The sequence below is a fragment of the Anser brachyrhynchus genome (genome assembly GCF_964034855.1).
Source record: "Anser brachyrhynchus genome assembly, chromosome: Z".
Taxonomy (NCBI): Eukaryota; Metazoa; Chordata; class Aves; order Anseriformes; family Anatidae; genus Anser; species Anser brachyrhynchus.
Genome location: NC_137697.1, coordinates 637,159 through 647,532, shown reverse-complemented (window position 1 = coordinate 647,532; position 10,374 = coordinate 637,159). Strand labels below are relative to the sequence as shown.

The 10,374-nt window shown below is 37.3% G+C and overlaps 1 protein-coding gene across 2 annotated transcripts; it reads right to left on the bottom strand.

The window, feature by feature from the left end:
- Nucleotides 1-660: 660 nt before the first annotated feature.
- SYT4 (synaptotagmin 4) lies at nt 661-9,255 on the bottom strand. Of its 2 annotated transcripts, none has more exons than XM_080574471.1 (4): nt 8,753-9,255; nt 5,143-5,957; nt 3,501-3,621; nt 661-1,301 (listed from the first exon to the last, which is right to left on the bottom strand). In XM_080574471.1, exons 1-4 carry the CDS (start codon nt 8,784-8,786, stop codon nt 994-996), a joined length of 1,278 nt encoding a protein of 425 aa, XP_080430597.1. In that variant the 5' UTR covers nt 8,787-9,255; the 3' UTR covers nt 661-993. The 2 variants fall into 2 exon arrangements, with proteins under 2 accessions (XP_080430597.1, XP_080430596.1); XM_080574470.1 differs by having other exon boundaries at nt 5,149-5,957; nt 8,753-9,203.
- Nucleotides 9,256-10,374: the final 1,119 nt, after the last annotated feature.

The following is a 10,374-nucleotide window of genomic DNA, read 5'->3' as shown; positions in this document are numbered from 1 at the left end:
GATTTTTTTTTTTTTTAAGATTACGGAACGGCTTGAAATATAAATTGTGAAAGGTCAGTGACGGTAGTGTCCTCTGTGTTTCCACATCTCATTTTCAGTGCTTTCTCTTGGCATGAAATACTAAAGGTGTAATCCTTACTAGAGGAGAAAGTATGCAAGCCGTGCTTAATCCCAAATTTTAACTTTACTGTAACACGTACAGTCACCCGTAAAGGAGCCCTTTTGACAAGACAATGTACGTTAACTTACTCAACAATTTGTAGAATGTATCTGTTTCGGTCACTGTAACAAAACAGGTTATATATATAAATTTTAAAAAATCCAAGTGTAAATAATTATAGAGTATTTCCACACATAAAACAACTAGTTGCACATGATGAGATATGTAAAGCAAATTGCTGAAAATTTCTTCAGTCTTTGGGATGATCAAAGTATAAGTAACCAAAACTTACAAATAATGATTGAATTTTCATAAAAGAAGGTTTATGATAGAGGGGCAGAAGGAATGCCCCTCCTACTCACCCTCATTCCCCATTGCTTTTATAGACTCAATCCCCTCCCACAATAAGCCACCATCTTTTTGGTGTTCTTGGATCTAGCAATATATTTTAATGAGGTTATCTTCTTCTGTATAACAGTACTAATAATGTTTCCAGTGACTTTTTTTTTTTTTTGGTAAAACATAGTCCTTATTGAAGTTTATACTGCTTCAGAAGTTTTAGGCTATGTAAACTACAGAAGAATATAAATTTAATCAAATTAAGTTAAAGCCTAATGAAATAGAAATTCCTTTATTTACTGTGAAAATTTAGTTACCTTCTATTTTGATAATTCAATCCACTTTTTACTCCCCTACCCTCACCAAAAAAAAAAAAAAAAAAAAAAATAGTCTTGTAGTTACAAGCCTGTAATTATACATAGCAAAGAAAGAAAACTGCTCCTTACCTATGGAAATATATATAGTTTTTCAAGTTCCAACCCCTCTTTGAGCTGCTAACCATCACACAACATATGCCATTTGGCAATTTGTCTCCTAGGATATTCACAAATTTCCTTCCAGTGCTCTCCACCTGTACCTTCTGCTGAAGATCCCAAGGTTAACCGGCCAATGACCTCATTTCTTGACCCTCTATCTGAATCTAAAACCAAAAATTCAATGCTGATATCATCAAGGCCCTCACAAGGAATGTCAAAGACAAACAATTCGTTGAACACTGCATTGGGGGTACACTTCTTCACATGGGTTTTCTTTTTAGAAATTCTTTTCTTAGCATGGTACAGGTTCACTTTGACATAAGGATCTGCAATGAAAACAAAGAACACAGGTAAGTTATTGGACTGTCATTTAGAAATTCCTTGATCTAGTTGATGGATGGTAAACTTTGTAATATACCAACAGAATTACGTCCCAGTAAGGGCTAGTTTCAAATTACTGAAGATGATTTGTCTCATTCATTTTTGTGTGTGTGTGTTTGCTTCTGAATTAGTCTCTTTAAGCTCCTTTTATGGTCACCAAATATGTAATCAAGACAGTCAGTAGTTTAGGGCATGATTCATCTAACCAAATGCTGGTGTCTCCTCCATGAGATAAATCCTACCCTGTAGTCCGTTAACCCTCATGTTTACATCTGTACTGCGTCTAAAACTGGTCTGAAAGAACATAAAATTGTAATGAATTCTGACAAATATATGTCACTATATATTTACATGTAACAGAAATCTGCTTTTCACACATTTTACAAGTAGGGGATAATCATTAGTGTTAATATGACTCATGGAAAGCAAAGCCTCAAAACCAAGAGAATAATCCCATGCTGAGAGAATGGATGCGATTCATTTCAGTTGCATGTTTTTTTAAAGTCAATTAGCTTGATTAAATTTCTCCAACTTTTATTGAACAAATTTAACATTAAACTTTAAATGTATGGCTACATTTCTTGATAGGATATGTACTTGACTTTATGTCTGTACTGTACTATTGAAAAAGGGAAGAGAAAATATCCATATTTTAGCTCTGTTAAACAACTTTGAGTGCACATTCCTTGGAAATTTTCAACTACTGCAAGATTCCTTCACTGTTGTCTTCAACAGTGGCTATAATTCTTCTTCAGAGAAATTCTAAGGAACACTTTAGAAATCATCCCTTTCAAGTACATTTATTTTGCATTTATATTTACACGTACTTCAGTGCAAATATGTACCTGTTTCCAAATTCTCATGGTGCAGAGATGCAATGCTAATCCCCTTCTATCAAGCGAAGTAGTTTATGACTCATATTTAGAAATTTTATGCCAAAGCTATCAGACTGAAATGGTCAGATAATGAAAAATTTTTTGGTTCCTTGGATTGACAATGGTTTGACAGGAGTAAGGTATGATAGAATACATCTTCACTTTCATAGTCTATCATCATAATAAACATTTTAAAAATTGGCTTTATATAATTAAAATGTTCATTAGCTTTGGAATGAGAATATGCTACACAAACACTAAAAATATCAAAATCGGTATCCATCAGAGCATTCATGCCATTGTTCATTTCTTTTTAAATGACCATTTCTGGCTGTTATTTCTGGCTAATAGATAAGGCTGGAATGTTCCTCTTGATTTTATTAAGACTACTAGGAGACCTCAGCACCAATATTTCTTGGTGTGAGAAGTAGAAAGACTGTATTATTGGCTGTAGTAACTATGATTCAGTGGTTGCAAAAACTACTTTTTTCTTCCTTTGAGAAAATCCTGTGTGTTGAAATAGTTAAGTCTTACAGAAAATCAATAGCAGATGTGCTACACTTTGTGTAGTCCTCTGCTGTGTACTTTTCTTCTTGTGTATTTGTCTTATTCTCAGGTGGTTAGTATATTGCATTTTAAATTTTATTATATTGTTATCTAGCATTAACATGCATCTAAATGCAATTCTAGTATTGACTTCAAAAAAAGTTTCACTGAGTGCAAAATGGCACAAGACCATGAAAAGGGACTGCAAAAGCTTTAGTGTACCCCAAGCAGTGGGATAGTTCACCTTTTCACCTTGTCAAATAAATGTTAATGCTCAGTAGGCCAAATTCAGGACTGATGTAACTGGTTGCCTTTTTGGATGCTAAGCTGAAATATACCATAATATACCCTATGAGGATCTCACTCAATATTGATCATCGTAAGTAAACTGATCTTTTGTCATAAATAAAAGCTTTTAGTATCTGCAAACAACATCCCATACTTATGGCAGAAGGATTCTGTTCAAGACAATGACAACACTCAATGGCTTCCAGTGCTAACAGATGTCATCTTTTTTTCTAGTGTGTTTGAAGAACAAAATTTTAAAATATATACTCTGCAAAATAAAGCATTGACCTAGATATGAATGAAATTAATAGACTACAAATAATGCTTACAGCACTTCTGCTTTTCTGGGCTATTTTTAATCTTTGAAATGTCACATTTCAACTGTCTTCTGCTTATTGTACATACTTTGGGCTTATTCATTAGTAAAACCATTACCTGATAATCCTGACACATCAGACTTAGGTAGATGCCTGGCTTTTAAAACAACAACAGTTAGCGTGTTTGTTGTAGACTGATAACAGAGAGAGATCAGTAATTCTCCACGCCCAGATGATTTCTGAGGAAATGAAAGGGGAAAAAAAAAAAAAAGAAAGAAAGAAAAAAAAGATTATTTAGGAGCAATTATATTGACAACACTTGAAAGTAGAGCTAATAAGATTCCTCAAATGTCAAATTACTGTGCATCTCAGACTGGTGTAAAAGTATATAATTTATGGAGCTATGCTGCTTTGCCTAGCAAATATAATTTCCCTGTACTACAGTTACATAACTCTTCTTATCATTGACTATTACACTGAACAAAGTAAATAAGTAAATAAATAACTAAATGAAAATATGGGTTGACATGGCATCATTATATTCACAGATAATAAATGGAATCCTACATGGGGGGGGAGGGGGGGGGGACGTGCAGGGGAAGTCTCAGTGAAAGAAAAACACCTTAAGAAAAACAAACTTCTGTGAAAGCTGTGTTGATAAAAAATGAATAAAGGTAATTCACAAGAAAATCGTCAGTAGATCTTTTTAGTTTATTAGCTATTCAAAAACAATTAGTGAAAACAACAAATAGTGAAATCCCTGACACTTTCTAAAATAATATAAATGGAATAAAGATGAGATCAAATACTTTCTCTATTATTATTAGATTTGAATTTGCAGGAGTAATTTAGTTCACCAAAAGTCAAGGGAAACAAACAAAAAGATTACCTTATATTCCAGAAAACCTAGTAAGTTATCAACAAAATACCAGTGACATAGTTACAGTTGTAATATAGTGATAGAATTGCAAAATAATATTAGTTAAAGGTATGTTGTCTGGGAGACATTTACTTAATTTGTCAGCATGCTTGCTCTTTGAAAACAATCAGATTGAAAGTCAATATACAGTCCACTTCCTTAGCAAAGGTTAAAAGACGTGTGTGTGAGGCATGTGCATTTCTGTGGTTCAGCTATGATTGTGGTCTTTACATTTTGAAATGAGAAAAAATTTTATTACATATTTTTAGCCTAGCGAAGCTAATATGTTTTGGCATTGACTTCAGTGAGGCTTTGGCATCTCCCTCATATCTTATAGTCCTTAGAAGTGCTACAGCCTCTGCCATGGTTGTTGTGAGAGAAAAGGTAGTAACAGCACTGAAGTGAAAGAACATGCTACTGCACCACTAGTAGAGTCTCAAAGAGGTTCCAGTTCCCTCAATAAAGACTACCAGTATTCTTTAAGAACTTGCTTATCAGCCCCTAGAGATGAAGTGAAAGATTTGCATTGATTTCAATAAAACCTCGAGAAAACATGATTTCAAACAGAAAAGAGGAATATAATAATAATAATTATTATTATTATTATTATCATATTATCATATTATCATTATTATTATAATCATGTATAAATCTTTGCATTCTTTCCTATAATGTTCTTTTATTTCCTTTGTATAGCTACTTCCTTATGCTGCCACTATGGAAACATCTCAAGAGCTCACATAGTAAACTTGTACCCTTCTCTTTCCAATATGCTACCAGCACAAGAATCATAGCTAAAACTAGTACAACACTTCTAAATTTTAAATAAGAAATATGTTACCCTAACATTTCTTTTGATGATCTCTCTGTCCATTAGCATCCTTCCTTCTGACAATTCAATTCCTGCAAGGGGGATGAGGACTTCTCCAATGACATCATCTCTGGAAAACCTGTCAAAGCTCAAGATCATAAAGTGAAGTGTTAAATCTTGAATTTGGCTGTAGGGGATCCCATAGAATGTGAATGTCTCATCAAAAGCTGGATCTAAGGTTTTTCTCAGCACTCTGGTTTTCACCTTGTGCTTTTTCTCAGGCAGGATTGTCATTTTGATGTAAGGATCAGAAGTCATTGACTGTTCATCCATTGCTGGCAGCCCACGTGCTTCTTTGATGTTCACTACAAATGCCTTTTTCTCAAAGTTGTACTCTAAAGAGAAAAAGATTGTTCCTAGCTTGTCTTGTTTTTCTTCAGATGACAAGGATGTGATGGACTTTAAACTATCAGGGGATACTGAATCTTTCTTCCTTTCTGAAAAGTGTTTTGGAGACACATTTTCAAGGTCTGGAGAGCTCTGCGTTTTAGAGGTTGTTTTGGGGAAATTGCCATTTAGATCTCTCTTCTCCAGGTCTAGATGGAGAGAATTCTTAGGCATTGCCGATTTGTTCTTTGCTTCACTTTTATCATCTGCTCCAAACTTCTTCTTACTGTTGAGATTCTCAGGATAAATATCAACTCCCTTCAGAACATGGACAAACTTATATGGAGGGGTCTTATTGGATTTGGAAGATTTGCGCTGGCAGCAGATCCAAGCAAAAAGGGAGACAGAGAAGACAAGGCCAAATGCACTAAAGATCCCAACCACTGTAGGAATTTCATCTGCAAATTAAATAAACAACAACAAGCACATAAACAGCAATGCCTTGGCCTCTGTGTGATATTTAATAAAGTAAGAATTTAGCAAAATAAACTGATACGAGATGGTAAAAGCAGGAGTCAATGGACTGAAAGTTCTTTGCATTGTACATATCGCTCGCCACCTGCAGGCATGAATGTGCAGTCCCATACAAAGACAATTGCTATGTTAGTATTTTTCCATATATTGGGTGTCTGGAAGGAAAATACTGTTCTCATCCTAACAGCAATAATCATAAGTAATAGCTCGACTATCTCATCCCTCTAGGTGTAGTTTCTGTGTTTATATGTCAGTGAGTAAAACTAGTTCAGCTTTCATCTTTGAATTTATGTAGCTTTGTTGGTTAGATAATACAGATTCTGAAATATGTATTACTTATAGATACAGCATCTGCTTTTCACACCACTTCCTAGAACACTCAATTAACTCATTCTTATGGTCTGATCCCATAACTGCCTGGAGGTACCTCTTTAAAAATATATATATATATATTAGGAGGTTATAATATTCAACAGTTTCAATGGGATTTTCAATATTTTGCTGGAACAAGACTACTAAGAAAATTTAGGATAATTATATTCCAAGTGTATTATCGAGATGGATGTGACACTGGGCATTCATATGTGAGTCCAAAGCTGAAAAATTGCTTAAGTGTATCACTGATACCTTTGAATTTAAAACATTATGAATCAAAGCCATGGGGAGTTTACAGGAAGGGTTACTACTTTTAAGGAGTATATAAGAAAAACATAAAAACAGAATTCTCCTGTAGCTTAGTATGAATCCTATACTAAAATACTGAATGAAGAGAAAACTGAGCAAGCATTACAAGCTCAATTGTCATGTGGCTACATTAGTTACATATAGAGTATCATTAGCCCTTCACAAGTATGCATCGAAAGGGCAAATGAGCACAACTAATTGGAAATCCAATTTTGCCCATAAGTAACCCTACTAAGTGAGTTTAAAACTCCCACAATATAACAATAAGAGCTTAATCTTTATTCTCTGCAACAATGGAAACTGGTAGAATATTAATGGAATGACATTGTTTATGCATAAATGCAATTGTGTAACAGTTCTGGTTCCTCTAACAAATAATTAGCAGATCCTCCTGAATGAGAAAAGCAAAACTATCCCCCTGTATGAATTACTAAATCAGGTTCATCTAGGTAAAAGCTGGACAAGTAGATGTGCTACCACCGTAACTTCGCTTTTCAGTGCAATGAGTCAAAAAAAAAACAACACACAATAGTAACACAACAAAGTAGGACATAATGTTCCAGCACAGAAGGAATCAGGCCTGGCTATTAATTGCTTCTGACAATGCTCATGCCACTTCACCTTTACCTACAAGCTGTATCAATCTATGTACTTAATCATAAGGATTTAATGAAATAACTGAAAAATATATACATAATCAAGAACTATTTTTTTCCAAGTTAAACACGTGGCTCTGAGTTACAAGAATTCCCTGGGCTGCAGAAATTTAAATGTACATGGCATAAAGGTAGAAAGCAAGGAGTAATTGAAAATTAATTAGAATACTTTAAATCACTTTTAAGAAAGATTTTCACATTTTCAATACTTTTTCATGAGATGACACTTAAAATTTTTATAGTAATGAAAATTGTGCTATATTTTTATTCTACAACTACTGAAAGCAGTGGTAGAATCAATTTAGTATTTAAAATATTAATTAGCTCACTTAAATAAGTAATTAGATGAGGATGATGTCACAAGCATAGTTAGAGACATCAAGTGGGTAGGGTAGGCAGGAAAGAAGATGGAACGGTAAATAAACTGTTTTTACATTTATAGCTAATTATATTACAACATGAATTTCTTGCTGTTTTCATAATTTAAATCAGTTAGTTAGCATTCAAGGCAGTGTGTTAATAGGAAATATCACTTATTGATCCTGGGAGAAATTATTGTTTCAGTTATCTGATGCAAATCTGGAGTCACTTCACTTAAGTCGGTAGAATGATCCTTCAATTAAACCACTGCTAAAGCAAATAACATCCAGACTAGAGTCAATATTTGTAAAGCAGAGTTCAGAAACATTTCTACTCACAGCTTTTCTGAGTAAAGCTATTTAGTTACCTGTTTCATAAGTGCACGTTATGACTTTTTCTGAAACTTCCAGTATCATAGTTATTCAACATGTAAAAATGACACAACTGAAAAGTTCATTGTTATTATTGCTATTCTCAGTGAACACAGATTAATCAAGACAGAGCTGTTTAGCCAAAAACACTGGGATCCTGTACTTTCATCCTCCTAGCAATGTTCTTTACAGGACTACATTTCACTTTAACTAAAGGTTGACAAGTCTTCCTCTATGACAAGAAAAAAGGAATGACAATTATTTCAAGAATGACAGATTTTCTCTGTGGCACAAGATGCATTTACATCATTTAACTCCAAAGCCATGCTACTTTAACCGAGACAGAGAAAACAACCTCAAACCTTCATCATCCAAAAATGCAACCAGTCAAACCTCTCCATCTCCCCCAGTGATTTACTGTGGGGAACGGGCAGGGGCAAAGAAGAGAGAGGGATAGAAGGGCAAGAAAGCAAATTCCCCCAACTTCTGGAATCGAACAGAACTAGGGGAAATCAGGTTCCTCCCAACACGCCGTGTGCGGTGAGGCGCTGGGGCGGCTCAGCAGAGCCTGCCTGCATGCTCTACTCCTGGGGAAGGGAGCAGCCCCCAGTACCCCCAACCCCTCTGCCGGGACGGGGATGCGCTTACCGAAGTGCTGGCGGCTGGCCGCGATCGGAGCCATGTTGGCGGCGTGCGCTGCCCGCGGTGCTGGGGATGCTGCCCGCGGTGCTGGAGATGCTGTCCCCGGTTCTGGGGATGCTGTCCACGGTGCTGGAGCCTCCGCCCGCGGTGCTGGAGCTTTCTGCCGAGGAGCCTGAGCCTCCCCTCCGGTGTCCAGAGACCTGCCCAGAGCTCCGAAGCTGTCCCCCTGTCTCTCAAACCACCCGGGCAGCGGGCTTTTCCAACGTGGTTTTAAAAAAAGAAAATAAATAAATAATAATAATAATAATAATAAAAAAAAAACGGAAAACAAAACCTGGAGACACGAGCGGTGGGGAAGGTGGAGGAGGAGGATGAGAGGGGGCTGGAGGAGCGGGGGGAGGGGAAGCTTCGGTCCTCCCCTTTGCACACTGATTTGCAACCCCCTTCCTGTTTTGGCTCTTCTGAGTAGCTCCGCTCCGAGACTGAAGACGTGGTTGAAACCCAAATTGACGCAATCCTGACGCTACAGGGCTGAAATCAGCACCTTTCCCACTTCCCATCCCCCCCTCCCAACCACCACACCCTCCCTCTCTTCCTCCCTTCTCTCCCCCTATCCCCCCCCCCCCCCACCCTTCCATCTTTCTTCGGATTGAACATGCACGCATCGATTATTTTAACTGCCCTGCTGCAGGATATGAGCTCCCACCCTCTGTCGGACACAGACAGGGGAATGCTAATGTCTGTGATTCAAAGCATCTTGTGTAATACACGGGTGTGTCTGTTTTTCTGGGGTAAGATCTATTTATCTGCTTATTTATCTATCAGCTGGACAGGCTATAATAATGTGAAGGAGATGCCAGCTCAGATGGTCCAGACACCTTGGCTCCAACTGCAAGGCAGTTTTCTCCTATGACTAACGTGATACACTTACTGGATTTGAATCACGAAAACTCCTGACGTGCCTTCTCCCTGTCCCTCCTCCCTGATTCTCCCCACTAGCCACCCCCATACAAAACCCTAAGCCCTCACTTTGCACATATATTTCTCTTCTCCTCTTGACCTTCCTGCTTGTCTGGGAAAGAGCTGACTCTACTGAGATACTTCTGGATTTTACCCAATTTACATGTCTGTCTACCAATCTGGACTAAGAACATGTAGAGGGGAGGGAAGGGGCAGGCAGGCAGGAGGACTGAAGGGAAACAGAATGAGAAAGCAGAGCTGCCTGTAACTAGAACCACTACAGCATAAAATAAACCAAGCTAAATCCTGGTGCAACAGAGCTGCAAAAGCCAGCACCTGGCATCTGACTCCTCCTGTATTCAGAACGGTAGCAGACAACTTTGGAGACCAACTGCTGCATAAATGGGAAACAGGTGTAGTTGCTTTTCTAAACAACAAAATCCAGATGCAAGCATAGTCTGGCATGACCCTGCCCCACAATGGGCTGCTTGGATGTCTTGCCCCCCTTTAAAGCAAATACTTCCTTCATACTGAAGCCAGTGAAGCTCCTTGAAGTTCAGAAACATAAAAATGGGAAGGCCAAGGAATCATTGCAAGCTATTGTCCAAACACAGCTGAATGAATATGCCTGTCTAGTCCTGAGAACTGGAAACACACGGACTAATATT